We start from the raw sequence: 26,235 nt of genomic DNA on the forward strand, positions 1-26,235 counted from the left end.
CAGATCTAGTTTTGTCTGGTTTGACCTGCAGTGTTCTTCTAGAATGCAAATCTCTAAACTGAAAGACTTCATAAAAAATATGGATTTCTGACTTCCCTGGATAGATGAGAACTGGCAAATGCTGGGACAGTGCTTGTGCGTGACGGTAACCAGCCCGTTCGTTAACTGGGATACATGCTCCAGTTGTGGGCAACCCCCACCTAGCCCGCTTCCCTCACTTCTATCACCTGCCTGGCTCCTGACGGTATTGAGTTTAGAGGAACAGACATCAAAGATAGAAAATTCATCTGAGTTTATCTGAAACAGTCCAGGGTACAGAGTACCTAAAAGTTGTCCCAAATATCTTACAGTACATAAAGGTAAGGCATCAGGCTACCAGAGTTTGATGAAAGTAGCCCCATTAAAAACATCTCACGTCCTTTATTCTAATTCTGACCCATCAAAAAGCCTTCTAAGTCAATGATACGATGTCTGGAGTGCCTCCCTACGTTATGAAAGATTGCTCTAGACATCCTAACCCTGTTCTTTAGTCAGATGTGTTTTCCAGGGTAACCCAAGAATGACATTTTAGCTTGTCAGTATCTTGGAAGTGATTAGTAAGAGCTCAGTCCTAAAGACTGGTTTGTTGTGAGTAAACAAATAAAGCTGGATTTCTGAAACAGCAAAGCTGAGACTCCAGACCAGTAATGCTCAACCTTCTTTCTGTTCAAGCATGCTTGGTAGTAACAGTGGCTCACGTGGAAGTAAAGGAGTTTGTTTTTGTGAGGGGGTAGGGAGGAAGGTCACTTAAGACCTATTCTAAGCCGGTTAAAAAAAAAAAAAAAAAAGAAACCAATTCTGAGGCATCAACTGATATCCTCTGAGTTCAAGATACCAGACTGGTCAGTCTTACTTTACCTGAGTGGTAAGAATCGTGTTTTATATAGAATGGCTCCCAGTGTCCACTGAACCTCCCGGTCATACACCAGCTGGGCTGTCCGCAGGTTTGGGTAGTCATAGGGAAAGTGGAATCCTTCATGTAAGACTTGGTACATCCAAGCCGATTTAAAACACTGATATCTGTGTGACAAAAATAATTAAATTTTAAAAAAAGAGAAAAGAATTCTAATACTTTCCTTTGCAATAAGCCACTCCGTATTCCCACCAGTTATTAAAAGACCTACTTCCTCCCGCTTCACCTTCCTCACCTCTAAGTGAGTTATTTCTAAGTCAGCCTACTTATCTTGTGTTTACCATAAAGGCAATAATGATACTGTGGCTGTCTTTTTCTTTTTCTTTTTTTTAAGAGTCCCTATCTTCAGAGAGCATATTAAAATATCTACAAATGTAATTATATGATGTTTGGGATTTGCTTCAAAACGACCCAGTTGTAGTAAGAGGGGGATTGTGGATGGGAAAACAGATATAAACAAGATGGGCCAGGAGCTGATAACTGTTAGTAGGAAAGCAGGGTGACAGGTACACAGGAGTTGATTACACTATTCTAGTTTTGTTTATGTTAAACAATTTTTTTTTTTTTTTTTGAGACAGAGTCTCACTCTGTCGCCCAGGCTGGAGTGCAGTGGCGCAATCTCGGCTCACTACAACCTCCACCTACTGGGTTCAAGCAATTCTCCCTGCCTCAGCCTCTCGAGTAGCTGGGATTACAGGCACCTGCCACCAAACCCCACTAATTTTTGTATTTTTAGTGGAGACGGGGTTTCGCCATGTTGGCCAGGCTGGTCTTGAACTCCTGAACTCAGGTGATCCACCCACTTCAGCCTCCCAAAGTGCTGGGATTACAGGCGTGAGCCACCATGCCCGGCAATGTTAAACAATTTTTAACTAAAACATTTAAAAATGAAAGGACCAAAGAACCATACTGGCAAAATGTTATTTGTTGAAACTGTGATAGTTACATGAGGGTTTATGTTGCTATTCTCTCTACTTTTCTATATGTTTGATATTATCTATAATACAAAGTTAAAAAAAAAAAATCACTTTTGGCCGGGCCCTGTGGCTCATATCTGTAATCCTAGCACTCTGGGAGGGCGAGGCAGGCGGATCACTTGAGCTCAGGAGTTCAAGACCAGCCTGGCAACATTGCGAAACCCCGTCTCTACAAAAAATTACAAAAATTGGCCAGGCATGGTGGCACGTGCCTACAGTCCCAGCTACTTGGGGGGCTGAGGCAGGAGAATTGCTGGAACCCAGGAGGCGGAGGTTGCAGTGAGCTAAGATCGTGCCCTGCACTCCAGCCTGGGCGACAAAGTGAGACCCTGTCTCAAAAAAAAAAAAAAAAAATCACTTTTGTTGTCAAATCACTTGATGAGAACTCTTTGGTAACCACTGATTTCTTCTGACTTTGCTATAATAGGCTCACTATTTTGGCCCCTATCCCTCAGAAAATCAAATCTGGAATAATCAAATGCTCCCTCAACATGAAATCTAATCTGCATTATTGCTCACTCTCTCTCCATTATAATCTGCCATCTAGATTTTAAGGCCACATCTAAGGAGGAAAGGGAAGTAACTTACTTGAGTCGATGCTCATCTGCATGTGATGAAAAGAGGCCATTCTTGAATCTCTGAGTTAGTACTGACCAAGCCATGCCACAGTAATCCTGGATCAACCACAGAAATAGTGCAACATGAATTTGGAGGCAAACTCTCTACCTTCCCCACAGTCACAGCTGTTCCATTTCTAAAGTTACTTGTGGGCTACCAGCTGACAAAGGAAAACAGAAATGACATATTCATTCACTAAACACTGCGCCATACCCCTGTTTATTCCCATCATCCCATGTCTAGCACCAAGCCAGCCTGATGTGGCTTCTGAGCCTCTTAGGCTTCAGAGGGGCTGAGGTTAGGACTAACAAATAGTAATGTCAAAAGCCAAAGATAGCTTCATTCTACTCCACATAGGACTGACATGAGCAGGGAGAGCAGATGGAAGAGGATGGTTAGAAACCTGTCATTGGCCTCCCTTGGTGTTATAATTCTCACCAAAATAATCATTCCTTTTGATTTGTTCAGTAAACTGACATTTACTGAATGTCTGCTATGTGCCAGGTGCTGTTCTGGATGCCAGGGAATCATGCAGTAAATAAAACAGACAAAAATTCCTGTCCTCAGGAAGCTTACATTCTAGTGGTAAGAGACAGACAATAAACACACACACACACACACACACACACACACACACACACACACACACACGGTATGCTGGATAACATAAATGCTCAGGGAAAAATAAAGCAGGAAAGGGCAACAGGTAATATGGGGAGCGTTGTCATTTTGGATAGAGTGGTCCCAGAAAGTGGCTCTGGGAAGATAACGTTTGAGTCAAAGTTAAAAAGGTAAGGGAAAAAAATCGCTCTTTTACCTGGAAAAGATAACATGTTAAGCCACTAGCTATGTTGGCAAGCAATAACTTGAGCCTTTTGGTGTTCAAGGGAATAGAATTTGAAGAAGTTTTGAGATAAGAGAAAGAGTCAGGCCATGGATAGTTAGGGAGCTCTGGGCTCCAGAAAAAAAGGGAGCATGAAGGTCTTCCTGGAGGCTGGAGAGAAAGGAGCAAATACAAACCAGGTGTCCCACAGTATTTCTTAAGGACTGTCTTTTGGGAACAGAATAGTACACATACTGCAGATATTATTCTGCTGGAAGCCTTACACTACGAGAACCCTAGAGAATTGTAAGAAAGAAAGAGAAAGGTAGGCAGGGAAGAAGGAAGGAAGGGAGGGAGGGAGGGAAATATGAGGAGAGGCTGGGTGCGGTGACTCACGCCTGTAATCTCAGCACTTTGGGAGGCCAAGGCGGGCAGATCACCTGAGGCCAGGAGTTCCAGACCAGCCTAGCCAACTTGGCAAAACCCCATCTCTATTAAAAATAACAAAAATTAGCCAGGCATGGTGGTGGGCATCTGTAATCCCAGCTACTCGGGAGGCTGAGGCAGGAGAATCACTTGAACCCAGAAAGCAGAGGTTGCCATGAGCTGAGATTGTGCCACTGCACTCTAGCCTAGGCTACAGAGTGAGACCCCATCTCAAGAAAAAAAAAAAAGAAATATGAGGACAGATTCTCCCATTAGTTTCTCTGATGAAAAAGATAGAGATACGCAACAATTCAAAGAGATGGCCCTAAATTAAGCAGAACATGATAGAAAGCTGGCTAAACTTTCATCTGTCCAGGTACCAATGATTTAAACTTATATGATGCTTAAGTCCTATATATGCTCAAAGTGAATTTTTACTCCTCTATTTTAAATCTAAACAAACTTCCATCATCATTGCTTTTTACAACATCTAATATTCCCAGGGACCCCATACCGCTCTGCCTCTTAACACCTCAAACCAAAAGAAAGATGGACTTGCCCCTCTGGGTGATATCATCTCCAAAAGCACATTACAACAGAGAATAGCTAGCAAGAGGAAAAATACTGGAGGTGACATTTCTTGGGCATAAACATTAAACAAGACTATTGGAAAGTTGGAAGAAAAACCATTAGCCAACACAAAAATTTTACACCTGGGTAATAATTTGGGTGACATGACATCCATGGAAACTAAATTTAGTTAATTAGAAGGCAGTACAGCATAGCTAGATCCTTAAGTTCTCTGAGTCCACTTCCTTATCTGTAAAATGAGAGTTCAAAGGGCTCCTGCAAAGAACAAGTGAGATTCTGTATACAAAGCCCTTTGCACAGCACCTGGCACAGAGTGAGGCATTCAATAAATGGCTGCTGCCAGCATAAGCCATGTTTATCATTAATAATTTACCTGAGCAGCCTTGGCAAATGTTGGCCCATGGTAGCGGCCACCAATGCGCAACACATCCTCTGTACAATAAAAAAACTCAGAGAAGCCGTAGAACTCGCTGTTGTTGAAGTCAATAGGCGATTGATAGATGCCATTGAGTGAGGCCTGGCTGGTGTTGGAGCGAGCCAGCAGGGGATTCAGCATTGCCCCACAAGACACCCAGTCTCCTCTTCCTCGGACATGCAAGACTTGGCTGTTCCTCTCCACCACATCTGTGAGTCCCACTGGCAGGCAGGGATCCAGAAATGGATTGTCGGGACTCAGACCTGTCTTCTGACCCAGCAATCTGCCACAATGACAAAAACAAACAAACAAAAAAACATGTCATGCCTGTATTCAACCTAGTCTAAGAAATACAATGTGCATCAGAAATATCTTGCTACTAGTTTTCATGATATCCCTAGAAAAGTGGATGGAGTGCAATTTCATCACATAAACATTTAACTTCAGCAAGTTAAATTTAGAAAAAAAAGAGGAATATGGTAATCAATTCTGTTCGACGTTTTAGTCAACATGTGTATTTCCTAGTCTGTAGTGAAACTGGAGATGTGAATCTGCTGTTCTCCATCTGGTCTTCATTCCCACACACATCTTAAAAGTGCAAGGACCTTATCATGCGGAGTGTGGTTCTAATGTTTAAAAATACAACTGGTAGGGGGTGAGGTGGGAAGGGCCGTGGGGAGAGATTCCTGAAGAGCAGACCACGGCAGTGGCCCATGTGCAATGCCTGGCAATGGTGATGGAGCCCATGCCTGCCTCTGAATGAGCAGTGCTGGAACAGAACAGGCACAGCACAGGTCCAGGAAGCCACCTGCAGAGCCTGGAGTCTCTGAGTGAGGAGAAGACTGGAAAGCTTTGATTCCCACCATGGCCGTAACACAGTTCCAGTTATTTCAAGTTTATACTTGCCTAGCAACCATATTCTCATTCCTCAAAAAGATAAGTATGAAGATCTGTCCAAGGACAGAAATTAAGTTGGGGTCCAAGTAACTTTGCCAGTTGCAGTTAATTATTCATCAGTTCCTAAACAGACAGATGTTGAAGAGTAGACTTCTTAGAATGAGGATGCACCCAAAAGTGTAAAGACCGAGGGTGAGAATGGAATGAGGCAGTACAACAGAATACTTTACAATAACTGGAACCGACTATTTTAAGGATGTGATACCAACTGTAAGGAAAACTCAGAAAATTGTTATTGAGAAGAGACAATGATCATTTTGCCGTCTCAGGAAACAGGTTAGTAGACTGGCAGCTACACAAGATATGTCTTTTACTCATCAATCACCTGAAGTAGGTGACTTAGCTACTTGGCAAAAAAGTACCAACGCATGGGAAGAAGAAGATGCAGTCTGGCAAGAAGTAGTTTGGAGACAGCAGAAAACAGCAGACAGAAAAGAAAGCAGTAAAACAACAAAAGAAGAAAATGGAAGCACAGCAGCTAATGAAGAAGGAAAACCAAAACTGGTGTGAAACTTCCACAACAAATGATCTTCAAACATCATAGTGCCTGTAGGAGACATCTGAGCACCTCAACCCAAGCAATGTTTGTATAGATTTAGGAGTACTTTTCAGAATACAAACACACCACTTGATTTTAATGCATTAGTCAATCATCCAGGGCACCAGGATTCTCCCAAAGCACCTTGAACTCCTAGAGACTAAGACTTACAAAAACAAAAAAGACTTATGGGACAATATTTTCTTCAACATGCTGTAAATATAAGATAATTGATTGCTGTGGATAAATTATTACAAACGGGATATACCAGTATCTCTTCAAGCTAGTGTTCGTAGCTAAATGGTTAAGTATACATAGGTAAGTGTGTAGTTTGCTTAATATCAGCCCTGCCCTTTCATCTGTGGTCCTTCTCTCAGTGATTGGATTTCTCACCCTTCTGGTTACCTAGGCTAGACCCTCAGCACTGCTGGCCATCCTCCCTGCCCTATCTACACCACCACAATCAATCACCCAATTACACTGGTTTCATTCCAAAATTTTGTGTAAATTTAATGATGGAAAAGAACTCTGCTTTCTCTTATGCTTTCCTTCAATGTGCTTAATGATAAAATAAATAATTTTACAGACTTAAAAAACAAAAAAGAAACAAGAAATCCCACCACTGTTTGTACATTATGGTCTAACTACTTCATCTGGTACTCAAGTGAAGAATCTGTGATCTGTCCAATGCTAAAGGAAAAACTGACTATTCTGAATTTGATGAGAGACCATTTTAAAAGTTAATTTTAACTACGCTTGCTTTTTATCTTTTAGACATACTACAGAACTGAACTCCCACAAAAGATGCAACTGCACTGTAATTCAACAAACATGTCTTGAACACTTCCATGCAGAAGGAACTGCTAGCAGCTACACTATATATTGTACATTTTAAATTGGCAATTTAATTCATCTCCCTTTTCCCATGATGTCAGGTCTGAATATGGGAAACAGCAAGAGATCACAATAAGCTACTGTACTTTATGAGTCCTAATAACAAAGATCAGAATGTACCCTCACCCAGAGTGGGACTGCTAATAGAAGTCTTTAAGAGATGCTACCCCATTGGCAGGGGTAGTCAGAAAGAAGGAGGAAGCAGGGACTTATCTGTCTTAGGAGGATGTGAATATTTCTCCCTAATATCTGCAGCCTGACATTATATTTCAGAAACTCAGATCCAATGTCAAATGTACCTGTTTTTGTTAAGAGTTTCATTCAGAACAAGGTCTTCGTAGCGCTGCCGGGCAAAGTTGCCTCCGAAACCCAGAAAAGTTGTGACATAAACCCTGTATACGTGTTCAGTGTGTTGCACATCACAGCCCAGGTTGAACTCAGCCAGTAGGATCTTGGCAGCTTCTTCCTATAATACAATACCAAGAGAAAAAAGGGAATTTTAGTTTTGGTTGCCTTCCAGAAAGCTATGACATTGCTAATACACCAGGCTTCATTTCTATGACTACTCTTTAAAACATCTTAAGCATTCTTTCATCCTCATAGTATTATTTTAAACAGACACAAAATGACAAGACTGCACCAAAAGGTACAAATTAGACACTAAATTAAAAACTAAATATGAAATTAGAAACCCAACACACTATCTGTAGTTATACAGGAGGTAGAATTACTACAGATATCATTTTCTCACATGTATTTTTCTGTATTTTCCAATTCCCCACAATGGGAATGTGTTATTTTAATAGTTAGGAAAAAATCATTTAATAAAAATAAATTTAAGGAATTCTGTGGATCATCATAAGATCTATTCTGTGGCCTTTTCTTTTTCTTTTCTTTTTTTTTTTTTTTTTTTTTTTCAGACAGAGTCTCACCGTGTCACTAGGCTGGAGTACAGTAGCACGCTCTCGGCTCACTGCAACCTCCGCCTCCCGGTTTCAAGCAATTCTCCTATTCTCCTGCCTCAGCCTCCTGAGTAGCTAGGACTAGAGGCACGTGCCACCATGCCCAGCTAATTTTTGTATTTTTAGTGGAGACGGGTTTCACCATGTTGGCCAGGATGTTCTCGATTTCTTGACCTCATGATCAGCCCTTCTCAGCCTCCCAAAGTGCTGGGATTACAGGCGTGAGCCACCGTGCCTGGTTCTGTGGCCTTTTCTAAAATTATCCAAGAAGCTCTAAGGTTCCTTGTGACAGGTTTGGGGATTGGGAAAGTTCAATTTTATTGTACCTCCAATGAAAAGGTGCTATATTTTTTTCTTGAACCTCAAGGGAAGAGGCTGAATTAATCATATTCCTCAGCTCATCCCACATTATCATGGCAAAGCCTCTCTTTTGCTTTATTTATTTATTCCCTTTTATCTTCATACTTACTCTCATTCCCACTCTCTGCCATAGGCAACCATTCTAATGTGTTATGTATAATTTTTGTATATGTGTATTGTTATAAAATGAGGATTCTTGTTTTGAATGTATTTCTTTTTAATTTGTGAAAATGCCATTGTGCCCTGCAATTTCACTCCAAGGTATATACCAAGAGATCCAAAAACTGGGCTGGGCATGGTGGCTCATGCCTATAATCCCAGCACTTTGGGAGGCCAAGGAGGGTCGATCACTTGAGGCCAGGAGTTCGAGACAAGCCTGGCCAACATGGTGAAACTCCGTCTCTACTAAAAATAGAAAAATTAGCCAGGCATGGTGGTGGGTGCCTGTAATCCCAGCTACTCAGGAGGCTGAGGCAGGAGAATCGCTTGAACCTGGGAGGCAGAGGTTGCAGTGAGCCGAGATCATGCCATGGCACTCCAGCCTGAATGACAAGAGCGAAACCCCATCTCAAAAAAAAAAAAAACACTTACGTACGTAGAAAAATGTGTATATGAATGTTCACAGCAGCACTGTGCATAATAGCCAAAAAGGGAAAACCACTGAAATTTTCATCAGCTGATAAATGGATAAACAAAATACAGCATGGTTGGTCATACAATGGAATGTTGTTCAGCCATAAAAAGGAATGAAATACCCATACCACAAGATGGCTGAATCTTGAAAACATTTTGCTAAATAAAAGAAGCCAGACGTAAAACACCACATATCGTATGATTTCATTTATACAAAATATCCGGAATAGGCAAATCCACTGGAGAGAGAAAGTAGAGGAATAGTTGTCAGGGGTAGGGAGAGGAGAGAATGAGGAGTGACTGCTAATGGGAAATGAGTGGGGAGTGAATATAGGGTTTCTTTTTGGGGTGATGAAATGTTCTGGAATTCAATAGTGGTGGCTGCACAACTTTGTGAATGTACGTAACTTTGTGAGTTGTACAAAAAAGTATATTAGGCATTCAGGATTATTTAAAATGTTTTAAATGCCATTGTCTCATAGTTTCTTTCGTTTTTACCAAGCACTAAGATTCATCTTGAAGAGTCATTATATTGCTGTGTGTAATTACTTTTTTTTTTTTTTTTTTTTTGAGATGGGGTCTCACTCTGTCACCCAGGCTGGAGTACAGTGGTGCAATCTCGGCTCACTGCAACTTCTGCCTCCCAGGTTCAAGCAATTCTCCTGCCTCAGCCTCCCGAGTAGCAGGGATTAGAGGTGCCTGCCACCCTGCCCAGCTAATTTTTGTGTTTTTAGTAGAGACGGGGTTTCACCATGTTGGCCAGACTGGTCCTAAACTCCTGACTTCAGGTGATCCACCCGCCTCGGCTTCCCAAAGTGCTGGGATTACAGGCGTCAGCCACTGTGCCTGGCCTGCTATATGTAAATCTAATTTGTTGCTTGCAAGTATGCATTCTGTACCAGTGTTGCTTTCCATAACAGTGTTCCTTTCTAAAGCTGCACACACACACAAGTCATTTCTTTAAGACTTGAAGCCCCAGTCCCACTTGTCACCTATTTCCTAGTATCAGATCCATGCCTTCATTTTACCTGTTGAATACATACTAACAAATATAGACTAAGAAGTATCACAACCTAGTTAGTCCCCCACATTTCCAACCCCAGCATGAAATTCTCTGCTGACTGCTAAACTCACATTTCCAACAGTCCTGTGGATATTCTGACACATATGTTCCTTGGGTATCTTAAATTCAATATACCCAAAATTGAAGTCATTAGTTTTACAACTTCTGAACTAGAAGACCAGATAGATGCTCTCATCCAGATCTCTCAGGACAATACTGTTTGCTTAATATGACCCCTGCCCTTACCCCTGTTGCTCTTCTCTCAGTGACTGGGTTCCTCAGTCTTCTGGTTATCTAGGATAGATCCTCAGCACTGCTGGCCATCCTCCCACCCTACTCACACTACCACAATCAATCGCTCAATTACATTGGTTTTTCACTCCAAACTATCCCCTGAAATCTGTCCCCTCCCTTTCATTTCCACTTACTTTGTCTAACTCAGCCCTTGATTACTTCTCACTCAAGGTTCTGTGACCTGTATTCTTTCTCCTACTGACACAAAAATTCTTTCACTACAAAAAACAGATCAGATCACAGTCACACAATTAACATCATCACAAAATTCAGAGCTGAGAAGGACCTTCACGGTTTAATTATTTTATAAATGAAACTGAGGCCCATGTGACTGCCTTACTCAAAAACCTTTGGTGGTTTTCCACTATCTATGGAAATAAAAGCCAGTCCCCCTACGATAGCACTCAACACTGCTCATGATTTAGCTCCATCTTATCTTCCCAGGCTTAACTACTAGCACACCTGAAAATCCTATACTGCAAAAGGCTATTCGTCATTCCCTGGACATTCTGGCCTCTGTGCTGCTTTTCTGTGCCTTTGTACATAGTGTTCCCTCCATGCAGGTGGCCTTCCCTCAGCCTCCACTCTGCAAAAAAAGCCTACTCTCATCCAAGGCCCAGGTAAAACTTTACCTTCCATGAAGCCAGAATGGCTCCCATTCAACTTTGCAAACCGAGTTGGCCCTGCCAGTCCCCATATTGCCACAGCTCTCTGTTTAAACCAGATGGTCTCAATGATGGGCAATTTCCACCCTGCCCCACACATCTGGCAATGTCTGGAGACACTTTTGATTGTCACAACTGGAAGGGGGAGGATTGTTACTGACATCTGGTAGAGGCAAGAGATATCACATGATGCATGTTAACCCCTGATGACAACGATAATAATCCCTTCTCAACGATGAGAAGCCCTGGTTTAGATCAAGTTAAGCACTGCTACAGTCTCCCTGATATCACAAGCTGTCTCCACTGACAGATAAATTATAAGTTTTTAGGGACAGTGTAACTAACATGTCTATTCCTTGTACATAGTATTGTCTATTCCTTGCACATAATGGGTGTACATAATAGGTGTACGTAATGGGTGTACAAAAAGTGTCTGTGTAGGATGAAACTTCTCCCTCAAAATACATTCTTTACATTCTAGTGGGGTAAGGATTATTAGAGGGCCCAGAATGGAATCATCAGTAAGGGGAAAGGGAGTAACATTTATTGAACAATAGATATGTATCAAATACTGTGCTCCAGAATGTAAATGCATTATCATGTTTATCCTCAGCAGTGGCAGGAGATACCTAGTACAGTTATAATTGTTAAAACGTATCGAACACTTATGCTGGACAGTTTGCTAAATGCTTTACAAACATGGTATTATTTCATTCTCATAACTTTATGAGGTAGATACTATTATTATCCCTTTTTCACACAGGAGGAAGCTGAGGCTCAGAGAGGTAACCTACTCAAGATAACGCAAGCTAGCAAGTATCTGAACAAATATTTAGAGCCAGGCAGGTTGGTCTAAGTCCAAAGACAGTGCCCTTCCTTCTCAAATACTAGCATTCCTAGCAACTAAATTTCCCTAAAAGGTAAAGTACCTGCTTTGCAGGAAGGACAGAGGTTGAGGTAGGAACTTCATAAGCAATTTGGAGAGAGGCTCCTCCCATATCCAGTATCCCTACTGTCCTTCTTCGTCCTGCTGCCAATTCCTGGGTAGCCTCAGCATCTGATTCTGAAATAAATAAGAGAACAAAAAGGCTCTAGTAATTAAAAAACAAAATTAAGTCAAACCCCCAAAACAGCAATCCCTTAAAACTTTGAAAGCAGACAGGCGCCACGGCTCACACCTCTAATCCCAGCACACTGGGAGGCCAAGGTGGGAGGATTACGTGAGCCGAGGAGTTCAAGACCAGCCTGGGCAACATAGTGAGACACTCTCATAAAAAAAATTTTTTTTTTGATTAGCTGGGCATGGTGGTGCACACCTGTAGTCCCAGCTACTCAGGAGGCTGAGGCCAGAGGATCATTTGTGCCCAAGAGTTTGAGGCTGCAGTGAGCTATTATCGCACCACTAAACTCTAGCCTCAGTGACAGAGAACCTGTCTCAAAATAAAAAAAAAGAAAGCAAACAAGTATACTAACTGAATCAACTGAAGTATACTAACTGAATCAACTGTATTATTACACAAAGAATAATTCTTGCAAATTACTTAAACGTGACATTTTGACTATGTATCCCTAGTAGGATATAGCCTAAGGACAAAAGAAACAAATATCTTAAGCTACATCCCAGTAGTCTTATTTGTTAACAATATTATTGGTTTTATTATTTAAAAATTATGAAGGGAGACCAAGGCAGGCAGATCACAAGGTCAGGAGTTCGAGACCAGCCTGACCAACATGGTGAAACCCTGTCTCTACTAAAACACAAAAATTAGTGGGGCATGGTGCTGCGCACCTGTAATCCGAACTATTCAGGGGGCTGAGGCAGGAGAATCGCTTGAACCCGACAGGCGGAGGTTGTAGTGAGCTGAGATCGCACCACTGCACTCCAGCCTGGGTGACAGAGCAAGACTCCGTCTCAAAAAAAAAAAAAATTATGAAATATATTGTGGAATAAAACAAATAAATGTTTATGTCAATATCTTTAGGAACAAAGATTCAGCATAACAACAAAAAGGATATAGGTATAAAAATCAAATTAATAGCACCCTATAATCTTACATATGAGTCAGAAATATGACTATGAACTCATTTATTTTTCTCTTTCTAAAAAATACATATTTCCTAGCTCTATTCACTGAAAGGCCTAGAAGCAATGATATCCCAGGAGTAATGACCACCTGTGGTATCTGGACCAATAATCTCTAAATACCATCTTTTACTAAAAGAAACCAGGGCTCTTTTAAAAACAGGCCAATGCCAGGTCTAGGGTAGAAAGTATACAAGATGACCCTGGAATACATTGCTGTACCAGATAGCAAGGGGAATATAAAAGAGTATTGGGGTCATATTAAAAGGATACAGGAGCCAACCTAAAGATGCTCCTTAAAATAGTAATAATGTGATGGGCTCTAATGCATCTAATATATTAAAATCCATGAGTTCATAATAATAATTAAAACTTTTTTTCACTGGTTACCTTTGGAAGTTGCTAGATACCAACTCATTATTCAGAAATGTGATAAATAAAAAGAATCAGGATTTATTCTGTCTTTCCCATAAGAACTATATGTCACGGTAACCAAAGAGTTGATCAAGAAAAGTTCATTACATAAAAATTCTAGCTGTTAAATGCAGAAGGAATGACAGAATTAGAAATATCACCATTTTGCAATCTCTAATGAAAAACATGTCTAAGCAATGATCACAATTGGCTATTACAACCATTCCGTGAAAGGCAGATAAGGAATTTTAATACTAAATTAGATCAGGCTGATAATACTTGAACCCTCAATACCTGATCAGTCTGAGCATGACAAAAGTGAGTCAACCAGACATTACAAAACTCCTGATGTGAGTAGTGGAAAACACTTAGCGCCTTCTATGATTTAGTCTTGCAGATGGAATTGAATCTGAGTCTAATCAAACATCTATATCTGACCTCCAGTTTAAAGGACATATGAGGGGATAAGAAACATGTTAAAGAAAACATGTTAACCCCACAAAGATGCAGTCAATCAAATCCAGCATGTGGCAAATTCTTTCTACCAGGTGATCCAATTTTTTCTTGCTTTTAAAGGCAGGGGAGTGAGGTGGTAAGGTTAGCCATTATAGATTAAAAGAGACTAAAGGGACATATTCATCAAATGCAATGCATGACCCTTGTTCAGATTCTGATTTGAACAAGCCCACTACAAATAAACATTCTTGAGAAAATCAGGAAAATCTATACCTGGGTAGGGTATTAGATGGGTATTGTATGATGTTAGAAATTGTTAATTCTATTAAGTTTAAAAACGGCATTCTGGATATATTTTTTGTTCATTTTGAAACCCCTTATCTGTTGTAGATACATACTGACATACATGAAAATAAAAATTCCATGTCTGGGGTTTGCTTTTTAAAACACTCAATGAGAAAAAAACCTTTAATACATGGGGGAATATGGGGGAGAAATGGCAAAACGTTAGTAAATATTGAGTCTGGGTAATGGGTCCATGGAGGTTCATTTTATTATTCGACTTTTGTGAATGTTTGAAACTTTCCATATTAACAAGTTAAAAAGAAATAAAAGAAAGCAAATTAGGACTGGAAAATGAAGCATCTTATGTTTGAAAAAAGAAAAACAACTCAAAATTTGCATTTACATGCTACTGATAGGTTATAACTTAAATCTTCAGCCCTTAGGTAAATTGTCATAAAAAAACAGTATTACTCACCATCCTCGTGGTCGAATCTTCCCAAAACAAAGTTGATTCCAATCCATGCATAAACCCCTAAGTAAGAAATAGAAAAGCCCTCACTTAATTCTCTACTGCTATGCCATGTATACACCTCTCCCTTAGAGATTCTCTTTCCTCTTTTTCTTGGAAAAAGTAATCATAGTATTTTATTCCATACTCTCAATGTAGGAATTTCAAATCTTTCATCTTGTGATTTTTTTCCCTTTTAAAATCATTTGCATCTTCTAAATTTCCTCAATGAATAGAAATTAATTGTATAACAAATGTTTAAGAAATATAAATCATCTTAATGTCACGAAGATATCAAAAAAAAGAAAAAATGTAAATCTTGGAGTTCTAGTTCTGGGCAATCTTGTCTCCCCACTGAATACAAATATAAACTCTAGATAGAATGCATGGAGCAGCTTTCTGGAAACTCTGAAAGTAAATGATAATGAGCACACCGGGACAGAGACCAGGGTTTAAACTACCACCAAGCCAGTAGTGAGTGTCCCATTTCTTCCCCCTCAGATACTACCTGGTCTAGACTTAAAAGCAGCTTGAAACATGAAAGTAACACCAGGTGTGAACAGAGGAACTTCAATTCATTTTCTGGTCCAAAGAACAGAAAAAGGAATGCCAAAAGTTCGGAGAAAATAAGGGAAATCTCCTGCTTTTTTTTTTCTTTTTTTTTTTTCTTATTTTGTTCTCTCTAACCTCAGGCAACAGAGGTAGAAGTTGAGCAGGACCTAAAACTCTGAGGGCTTTGAATTCTTTTCTCTGACCAGAGAAGCTGTAGCTTCAAGAGTGTGAAACAAATCCTATTGTTTATTTTGTCTCCCTCTGTCCTCCCACCACTTGGTCCTGGATGCAGATGCAATCATGAGAAGTGCATGGCAGAGAGTGGGCAAATTAAAGCTCTGGTATTCTGACAGGAGGGTAATGAAAGGGAGCTCCAAGGAACCAGAAAGTGTCAGAGGGATCACAGACAGTAGGGAGCAAAGTTGTGTATGAACCCCTGGGCTCACCTCCAAGCTACAAATACATGGATCTGACCCTAAACAATATACAAACAGCTCTGAGAACTGAACTACAGGCTAGGCCACTGCCCAGGTTCCAGATTAGCCACTGGCTGACACACAAGACAAATCCAAATAGCAGTGACCAAGGCTTTGAAAAATGAACTAATAGGCCGGGCGCAGTGGCTCACACCTGTAATTCCAGCACTTTGGGAGGCCAAGGCGGGTGGATCACGAGGTCAGGAGATCGAGACCATCCTGGTTAACACAGTGAAACTCTGTCTTTACTAAAAATACAAAAAATTAGCCAGGCGTGGTGGCACACGCCTGTAGTCCCAGCTACTCAGGAAGGCTGAGGCAGGAGAATCGCCTGAACCAGGGAGTGGAGGTTGCAGTGCGCCGAGACCATGACACTGCACTCCAGCCTAGATGACAGAGCGAGACTCGGTCTCAAAAAAAAAAAAAAAGAAAGAAAGAAAAGAAAAATGAACTAATAGAATCATGGGCCGGCCACAGTGGCTCACGCCTGTTATCCTAGCACTTTGGGAGGCTGAGGCGGGTGGATCACGAGGTCAGGAGTTTGAGACCAGCCTGACCAACATGGTGAAACCCTGTCTCTACTAAAAATACAAAATTAGCCGGGCGTGGTGGTGCATGTCTGTAATCCAAGCTACTTGGGAGGCTGAGGCAGGAGAATCACTTGAACCCGGGAGGCGGAGATTGCAGTGAGCAGAGATCGCACCAGTGCACTCAGCATTGGTAACAAGAGTGAAACTCTGTCTCAAAAAAAAAAAAAAAAAAAAAAGAATCACAGCCTACAGAGAGCAGGTCAGAACTTGAGATCAACTGCCTCCTAAAACAAACAAACAAAAATGTTCTCTTTGATTTAAACAGGACCCGGAGTCTCATAATGTAATATTCAAAATGTCCAGGATAGAATATAAAAACACTTGGCATACAAAGAACCAGAAAAATCTGAACTCAGAAGAGAAAAGACAATCAAAAGATGCCAACTCTGAGATGACACATACATTGGAATTATCAAAGATATTAGAGCAACCATATAACAAAGAAAGATGAGCAGTCTTACAATGAATGGAAAGATAGAAGGTCTCAGCAAAGAAACAGAAAAGAAAAGAAATAGAATATTAAGAAGATCAAAATAGAAATTTTACAACTGAAAAATGCAATACTGAAATTTTAAAAGGTAAATCTTTTCCCATGTATATGTCTGCAATTAGAAGACATATAAGATCTCCTTCTCGTTTATAAGAAATGGAAATATAATTCATCAAACTGGCCACATTTGGCTGCATGAGAACACATATTCACTCTAAAAGTACAAACCCAATAGTGTGAGATTCCAGGGAATTATCAATACTGCATAGTAATTACAATGAAGGCATAACAAAACGAAAGTAACTCATTCTGATCATCCCTTGAAATTAAAGTTTCTCCTTACTTTAATAATTTACCTTACATTTGACTTTGACAAACTCAATACAACTCCTAGAACTATATATGTTTTCAAAAGTATAGTTAGCTAACCAAATATCCGACTGAAATCATTAAATACTAATACATTCTTATAAACATAGTGCTTAGCACTAAGTTAAAAAGAGATATACATTTTTGACTTCCAGAACCAGCATTTTAAAACAGATGCCAATGCAAAATATGCAAATAATCAAATCAACTATGTAGCAGAATCAAGAAAATTATTGGCAGAAAAATTAAAATCAGATATATAGAATAATTCTAAACACCCGTTAGAGAGGCTGTGCCGTGGTTGGCTTAGAGGTGAACCAGCTGCACCCCTTAAGGCCCAGTACCTTCCTGCTTCCCAGAGATCACTTCTGCTTGAGACTGTGAAAAGAGGAAGTCAAACTCCAGTGGTAAATCTTTCACTAGGTCAGCCAAGATAGCCAACTGCTTCCTGCAAGAAAGAACAAAAAATCCCAAAGTTAGTCACTAAACTCTCTTCTCATAAACTGCCTCAACTTGTCCTTCTACTTAGCCTTGTCATGACCTCACTGTTCACCTACCTCATTTACTTGTCCAGCCCTGCTTCTTTTTGGTACCGCCTTTGATTTTAAAAGTTTAAACTGCCTCCAGGTATAGCCTCCTACCTAAAAGGCAACATGGTAATAGTAATACTTTCCCCTTATATGATGTTATTATTCAAAGAGTGTTAAAAGATGAGGCTATGAGACTGTGGTTCTATGACTCTCACAGGCTGAGTACAAACAAGCCACAGGAAACTGCAGCCAAGTTGCATAATCTATAAAATTGATGTAATTACATTATTCCTCACTACTGTAAAACAAAGATGTTAAATTAAGGAACACAATCTCATCCTCAAATCTTACACAACACAGAAACAATGCTTCACATTACCACACAAGATGTACTGTTGGTTCCACAAGTTTTAATATAATCCTTTACATAAGCTAACAATTAACTTTTTTTTTGAGATGGAGTTTCACTCTTGTTGCCCAGGCTGGAGTGCAATGGCGTGATCTCAGCTCACTGCAACCTCTGCCTCCCAGGTTCAAGTGATTCTCCTGCCTCAGCCTCCCAAGTAGCTGGGATTACAGGCATGCACCACCACACCCGGCTAATTTTGTATGTTTAGTAGAGATGGGGTTTCACCATGTTGGTCAGGCTGGTCTCAAACTCCTGACCTCAGGTGATTCACCTGCCTCGGCCTCCCAAAGTGCTGGGATTACAGGCGTGAGCCACCTCGCCCAGCCACAATTAACTTTTTAATCTCCTTTTCCATATTTCAAGGGTTGATTTTTTTTTTTTCATTGTAAAAATCTTACCATTTGAAAACCCTAGATCAAGATAAAAATCCAGAGGACATAACAACATTTCCAATTTGGGGAAAACATTTGAAACTTCGTATCTATAGGGTTGTCTTTCCTCTAACATTTTAAGCATGTAATCAATATTATAAAGCAAAGGAAAGCAAAGAAACAAAGCTAGAAGTAATAATATGAATCTAGAGAAAATGTTAGTTAAAATAAGACAAGTTATCTTGGATTAAAAAAATATTCATTACAAAAATATTCTGCTGGCTCAGACAGTTGTCAGTATTACTTGATGAAGAATGTTGTTAGCACTTCAAAGTGAAGATCTATATTTGAAGTAATAATCTTCCAATATAATGTCAAGTATAGTTTCTTAAAAAGCTCGTTGTTATACATATTAAATTCTTGCAATAAGAATTTCAAATGGGGACCAAGAAGTGGTATTCTTCTGTCCCTATTGGATATGCTTCTAAACTCCTCAAAGAGAGGGTTCGCTGGTTTTGGCAATGATATGGAAGAATGGGCATCAACATATGTTGCTGTTAGTTATGCAAATTACTAGTACAGGCCGGGTGCAGTGGCTCATGCCTGTAATCCCAGCACTTTGGGAGGCTGAGGCACGTGGATAACTGAGGTCAGGAGTTTTGAGACCAGTCTGGCCAATATGGTGAAACCCCGTCTCTACCAAAAATACAAAAATTAGCCAGGCACGGTGAGAGACACCTGTAATCCCACTCGGGAGGCTGAAGCAGGAGAATCGCTTGAACCCGGGAGGTGGAGGTTGCAGTGAGCCGAGATCATGCCACTGCACTCCAGCCTGGGCGATAGTGGGAGACTCCATCTCCAATAAATAAATAAATAAATTACTAGTACAACCTTTCTAAAGGACAATCCAGGACCATGTTTCAAAATGTTTCAATGTGTTTAACCTTTGATCCAGCTGTTATACTTTTAGAAATTAATTCCAAGGAAATCATCAGACAATAAAATAAAGAAGAGAAATACTGCAGCATTATTTATAACAACGAAAATTATTTATAACAATGAAAAATTGGAAATACCATACCATAGGGATTGGTTAAATAACTTATGGCACAGCCATGCAATGTAATACTATACAGATGTTAAAAGAAATGAAGTCTACTTATATCTACATGTATAGACATGAAAAGATAAAAGACGTCCAATACATTTTACAAAACACTATGTATAATGTGATTCAATTTATGCTAAAAAAACAAAAACCCAAATCATTCTTCATGTATACATAGTGACAGGATAAAGCTTTCATCTTCTAAAATTCAATGTAGTTTATTTATTTAAAATGCTTTTAAAATGGCAAAATGTTGATAATTGTTAAAGCTGGGTGGTGGGTAAATGGGGATTTACTGCACTGTTCTTTTTACTTTTATACACATGTGAAATTTCCTAAAATAAAAATTATTATTTCATTAAACACCACTTTGTATTATGTTGCAATTTTTAAGGGATTTTTTTAACTGTAAAATAAAAGGGAGGTAGAAAAAATTCTGTTAGTCCAGGCCTTTGGCAAAGAAATAAAACCAAATGCTAATAAATTCAAAATATAGTCTAAATGATTCAACCCTATTTTGAATCTGTGTACAAATGCTAATAAATTAGCAAACCATTAATCACACAAAACGGGTTCTTATACTGATAGTCACATTTATGCCAACAACTAGCTTGGACTTAGAGGCAGCAATGATTTTATAAGCCTAGAACAGATGTATGCATTATTTAGAGAGGTGACCAGAAAACAAGTTGAAAGAGAAAAAGGCAAATTTCTTTAAAAATTCTTTAGATACAATAAATATTAATATTCTGACTTTCCACATTGACAACTAACATCTTAGACAAAAAGGGTGGAGCTACACAGTGAGTTTTGTTTGGATGGAATCTTCTTTGACAGAGGTAATACCAAACAGTGCCAGGTGGTGAGGCAACAATCTCCTTTGCTCCAAACACACTAAAGGTAGCCGAACTAGCAAGTGGGTTCCTCTGCCCAGCTCAGCTGGTCAATTCTGCCTTTTTAACCTCCAAGTCAGCTTTTTCTCTGGCCTCCTTCCCCTTTCCTTGGCCTTTTATAGACTTTGTGATGGGGCATCTGCTCTTGTGTCATCTATATTCTTCCCAGGGTTTCTAAAATTTTTGAACAATATGAATATCACCTATGTCAAATAAAAATTCTTAATTGCATGCACAGTGTGATTACAACTTTGTGGAAATTACATATATGTGAACAGAGAGGAGGGAATACAACAAAATGAAACAGTTTTGATAGGGTAGCAGGGTTGTAAGTTGTATTGTTTCGTTTTGTTCATTTTTAAGATTTCCCTTAAGGAGTTAAGGCTGCAGTTACAATATTTAAAGTTTGATTTTAAAGATAAGTAAAAACAAAACAAAAAATTTTTTAAAGACTGAAATGTATGGGGTAATAAGGAACTAAAAAACCTCTCATGTTGACAAATGGCTACATAAATAATCTGCTTCTCGACAGTAAACCAGTCAGTAAACCAGTAACTGTGAAAAAAAGTCCACTGAAAGAAGCATTGCTGCTATATATTATGTTGTCTGCACGTCTGACATAAGCCTTGGAGCCCTACATGTATGGCTGAGGTTTTTGTTGTTTGCTGTTGTTTTAACGAAAGAAAGCCAACTATAAAATTTAAACGTTGAAAAAAAAAAAAAAAACTGCTATTGACCAAGGGAAAATATTTAAGCTAATAAGGAAATACCTGATGCCTATGAGACCATGAACATTCCAGGAGGATGAATTCTAAAGTTAAGGTTGGCAATGGTCTCATTGATATGACACCAAAAGCCAGGCAACAAAAAAAACCAAGTAAGACTATATCAAACTAAAAATTTCTGTATACAGTAAAGGAAACAACAGAGTAAAAAGGCAAGCTACAGAATGGGAAAAAATATTTGCGAACTATACATTGGTAAGGGGTTAATCTTTAAAACATTTTAGAAACTCCTACAACTCAACAGCAAAAATCCTATTAACCCAATGTAAAAATGGGCTAAAGACTTGAATAGACATTTCTCCATTCACAGAAATGGCCAACAGGCATATGAAAAGTTGCTCAACATCCCTAGTCATCAGGGAAATGCAAATCAAAACCCCGATGACATATCACCTCACACTTGTCAGGATGGCTGTTATCCAAAAAAACAAAAGAAAACAAGTGTTGGCAGGGCTGTGGAGAAATTGGAAACTCTGCACACTGCTGGTGGGAATGCAAAATGGTACAGCAGCTCTGCAAAACAGTATGGAGGTTCCTCAAAAAATTAAAAATATAGGCCAGGTACGGTGGCTCACACCTGTACTTCAGCACTTTGGGAGGCCAAGACATGCAGACTGCTTGAGCCCAGGACTTCAAGAACAGCCTGGGCAACATGGCAAGACCCCATCTCTACAAAAAAATACAAAAACTTAGCCAGGCATGGTGGCACATGCCTGTGGTCCCAGATACTCGGGAGGCTGAGGTGGGAGAATCACCTGAGCCTGTGAGGTGGAAGTTGCAGTGAGTTGAGATCATGCCATTGCACTCCAGCTTGGGCAACAGAGCGAGACCCTGTCTCAATAAATAAATAAATAAATAAATAATTAAACTGTCATATGATCCAGCAATCCTACTTCTGGCTAATTATTCCAAAGATTTAAAATCAGGATCTCAAAGAGATATGAGCCCTCCCATGTTCACTGAAGCATTCTTTACAATAATCAAGATGTGGAAACAACCTAAATGTTCACTGACAGAGGAATATGTAAAGAAAACATGGTATATACACACAGTGGAAAACTATTTAGACCTTTTTAAATAAAAAAGGGCATTCTGCAATATGTGACAAGGTGGATGAACACTAAGGACAATATGCTAAGGGAAATAAATAGGCACAAAATTTCAGTTAAGCAAGATGAATAAGCACTGAAGATCCACTGTACAACACTGTACACACAGTCAACAATAATGTATTGTATACTTAAAAATTTGTTGGGCCAGACATGGTAGCTGACGCTTGAAATCCCAGCACTCTGGGAGGCTGAGGCAAGCGGATCACTTGAGCCCAGGAGTTCTAAACCAGCCTGGGCAACATGGTGAAACCTGGCTCCACAAAAATTATCTGGGTGTGATGGTGCCCACCTGTAGTCCCAGCTACTTAGGAGGCTGAGGTGGGAGGATCACTTGGGCCTGGGAGGCAGAGGTTGCAGTGAGCTGTGATCACACCACTGCCCTCCAGCCTGGGCAACAGAGCAGACCCTGTCTCCAAAAAAAAAGAAAAAAATCTGGTTAGAGGGTAGATCTCATGTTGTGTTCTTACCACAATAAAATAAAAATCATTAAAAAAAAAAAAAGTTCAGGGAGCTCATTCTTACCCCAGGCCTACGTAAGTATGGACGATCAAGGTGGTACCAAAGGAGAGAAATCACAAACAAGGAGTCTGGCCTAAATACAGCCTTCTCTTCCTCTTCCTCTAATGCAGGAAGAGGATCAGGTGGCAAGGTGTCAGGCTGAATTGCCAAGGTCAAGTGGAAATGATGTGACTGGCTGGGGCTGAGAAAACAGGCCTAAGGCAATGGAGACTGAGCTTCCCAGTAGCAGCAATATGAGGGACTCCCCAGTTATTGCCAGGGTTCTAGGCAGAGTTACAGCAAAGGTAGTGTTCCTACCAGAGCTCTCCGACTAGTCCCTAGGTATCCAGGTCATCAGGCGACCCTCTTCCTAATTTATTCTGTAATTATGTTCTCTATGTGCCTGATGATCCAAATCTATTCCCATCACCACAACTCCCAACCCTCAATCCAAACTAAGAATCACTATAGTCATCCCAGATAGATGCTGATCCCAAAGCAGCAAATGACAAGAAGTTGGGAATGAATGATTGTGTCATAATTGGGTTTAGGGGTATACACCAGGGAACCACAGAGGACAGTGCATGAAACTGGCCTTTCATCTCTTGTGCCACCATTTTCCTGTGTTTCCTGGACGCTGCATCTCACCTCTCAGGGAGAAGCCTCATGCCTGCTGTGCAGAGGATATAAAGAGGGGTCTCCTTGTGCTTCTTCACGGGCACATGAGCAGCAGCAAAGCTCAGCAGAGGACGAAGGTAATCACTGGCATGTTCTGGAGTGTCTGCCATTGCAGAGATTCCTTAAGTTAAAACAAACAAACAGACAAAAGTTTCTTTAAAAAGCGGCTCACATAAGACTCAGGAAACTGATACCCTATAAGGTTCTCCTTAATATCCTAAACATTTATTTATTTGAGAGGTAGGGGGTGACAATGAATGAGATATCCCTCCCATTACCCAGACTCTCAAGAAGAAAAGGGTAGCTTGCTTCCTCCTTCTTTTCTCTCCTCTTTCATGCCTTAAAAGAGATTGACAACAAAATATATTCTGATTAGCACCTGGCTTGATTTTTTTAACCACTGGTTGGCTGTTGCGGTCTCTCATCTGTTTGATGTCCAGCAAGTCATGGGGGTTCCCATTATGTCTTGGCCAAAAATAAACAAAAATCCGGGAACCACTGCTGCCACAGTCAACAACAAGTCCATAATTCAGATTCGGGTCTTCAGTGTCAGTAGCTTCAAGCTCCCCTACTCGAGCCAAATACCTAAGTCAGGCAAAAAGAGAAATCAGTGCTAAGCAGTTAGGTCCATGAAAGGCACCCTCACTTACTTCATTTGTTCATGAATCTTCATTAAGTGCCTACATGTGTCAAGCACATGGGACTACCAGTCCTAACCAATGAGTGAAGCAATATTGACAGATTTACTGATGTGCTTGAGACAATAGCTGGTTCACTTGCCTAGAGGCCGCTGAAATTAGATGACTAAAAGATGTCCCCACGTGTGGGGGCAGCTCTGAAACTGGCTGAGGTAGCAATCTTTTTTCAAGCATTAGAACTTGTAGCCCTGAATAAATAATTGGTTTTTGTTATATGCCATTAAGTTTTGGGGTAGCTTGTTATACACACTAGATAACTGAGACAATCTTAATCACTTCTTTTCTATCTTTCTTTATAGATGCATCCAGAATATTGTGGAATGATTTCTCATTTAATGTGTTTCTGAGAGGTGATTTTTTTTTTTTTTTTTTGAGACGGAGTCTTATTCTGTCACTCAGGCTGGAGTACAGTGGCACGATCTCAGCTCACTGCAACCTCTGCCTCCCAAATTCAACCGATTCTCCTGCCTCAGCCTCCCAAAGTGCTGGGATTACAGGTGTGAGCCACTGCACCTGGGCTGGCTGGTGATATTTTTGATTGGGCTTTTTGGTTTTGCTTTTTTGCTTTTTGTTTTGTATTTATATTGCTAGAATTGCATTAACTAAAAATGTAATTCATAAAAACAATAATTATTCTTTTCTACAATATTTTATATATATACATATATATTTTTTTCTTTCTTTTTTTTTTTTGAGATGGAGTCTCACTCTGTCTCCTAGGCTGGAGTGCAGTGGCGCGATCTCAGCTCACTGCAAGCTCTGCCTCCCAGGTTCGTGCCATTCTCCTGCCTCAGCCTCCCGAGTAGCTGGGACTACAGGCACCCGCCACCACGCCTGGCTAATTTTTTGTATTTTTAGTAGAGACGGGGTTTCACCGTCTTAGCCAGGATGGTCTCGATCTCCTGACCTCGTGATCCGCCTGCCTCGGCCTCCCAAAGTGCTGGGATTACAGACATGAGCCACCGCGCCCGGCCTAATATTTTACAAACATAAAAAGAATGATAATAAAATATGTATAGGGTATAAAGAATAACAATAAAACAAATGCCTGTGTACCTACCACCAAGTTTAAAAAATAAATTATACTTTTAAAAAATAATAATAATTCTTCTTGGCCGCTAGGACATTAGTATTTTGTGTTGGAATTTTTTCAGATTCTCATTCCAAGATATCTGGCTGGCTGACATCAGGAAGATGAAACAAGTAAAGGTGTTCCATGAAACATATCAAGGTTTGAATCTCAGCTCTATTGCTTTCTATGCTGTGTGACCTTAGGCAAGTTAATAAACTTCTCTCAGACTGTTTCCTCATCTGTAAAACAAGGAGAGTGAAGGGTATCTACACTCACAGAGATCATACACATAGCAGAACTGTGCTGCCGCTGTTAACAGAATAATCATTGGGAAAGCAAATAGTAGAAGACTCTGAGGAAAAAGGCTTAAAAGTTCAGAAAATAAAGAAGACTAAAAGTTGATTAAAATACTTCTGAGCACTTGGCTGGGTGCGGTGGCTCATGCCTGTTATCCCGGCACTTTGGGAGGCTGAGGTGGGCGGATCACCTGAGATCAGGAATTCGAGAGCAGCCTGGCCAACATGGTGAAACCCCATTTCTACTAAAAATACAAAAATTAGCCAGGCATGGTGGCGGGAGCCTGAAATCCCAGCTACTCAGGAGGCTGAGGCAGGAGAATTGCTTGAACCCGGGAGGTGGAGGTTTTGGTGAGCTGAGATCGTTCCACTGCACTCCAGCCTGGGTGACAGA

The 26,235-nt window shown here is 40.2% G+C and overlaps 3 protein-coding genes across 3 annotated transcripts in view; 2 read left to right on the forward strand and 1 right to left on the reverse strand.

Annotated features, from left to right (window-relative positions):
- The window catches only part of LOC116485167 (cytochrome c oxidase assembly protein COX15 homolog), a 38,005-nt gene extending 28,669 nt beyond the window's left edge, over window positions 1-9,336 (forward strand). The window contains exon 9 of the mRNA XM_032180522.2: window positions 7,072-9,336. Within this exon, the coding sequence (XP_032036413.1) occupies window positions 7,072-7,137 (66 nt within the window). The 3' untranslated portion in view covers window positions 7,138-9,336. The remainder of the gene's footprint in view (window positions 1-7,071) is intronic.
- The window catches only part of ENTPD7 (ectonucleoside triphosphate diphosphohydrolase 7), a 51,725-nt gene that overhangs the window by 7,735 nt on the left and 17,755 nt on the right, over window positions 1-26,235 (reverse strand). The window contains exons 4-12 of the mRNA XM_032180495.2: window positions 24,155-24,360; window positions 23,746-23,896; window positions 17,736-17,839; window positions 14,882-14,938; window positions 12,098-12,231; window positions 7,491-7,657; window positions 4,761-5,085; window positions 2,518-2,603; window positions 898-1,059 (exon numbers count right to left, since the gene is read on the reverse strand). Of these exons, the coding sequence (XP_032036386.1) occupies window positions 898-1,059; window positions 2,518-2,603; window positions 4,761-5,085; window positions 7,491-7,657; window positions 12,098-12,231; window positions 14,882-14,938; window positions 17,736-17,839; window positions 23,746-23,896; window positions 24,155-24,360 (1,392 nt within the window). The remainder of the gene's footprint in view (window positions 1-897; window positions 1,060-2,517; window positions 2,604-4,760; window positions 5,086-7,490; window positions 7,658-12,097; window positions 12,232-14,881; window positions 14,939-17,735; window positions 17,840-23,745; window positions 23,897-24,154; window positions 24,361-26,235) is intronic.
- LOC116478140 (receptor-binding cancer antigen expressed on SiSo cells) lies at window positions 5,667-6,495 on the forward strand. Its single transcript, XM_032169077.3, is given in 5 exon segments — window positions 5,667-5,742; window positions 5,775-5,897; window positions 5,900-5,941; window positions 5,944-6,187; window positions 6,189-6,495. Coding segments are annotated over 5 exon segments (600 nt in total). The 3' UTR covers window positions 6,304-6,495.

Source organism: Hylobates moloch, unplaced genomic scaffold (genome assembly GCF_009828535.3).
Source record: "Hylobates moloch isolate HMO894 unplaced genomic scaffold, HMol_V3 SCAFFOLD_3, whole genome shotgun sequence".
Lineage (NCBI taxonomy): Eukaryota > Metazoa > Chordata > Mammalia > Primates > Hylobatidae > Hylobates > Hylobates moloch.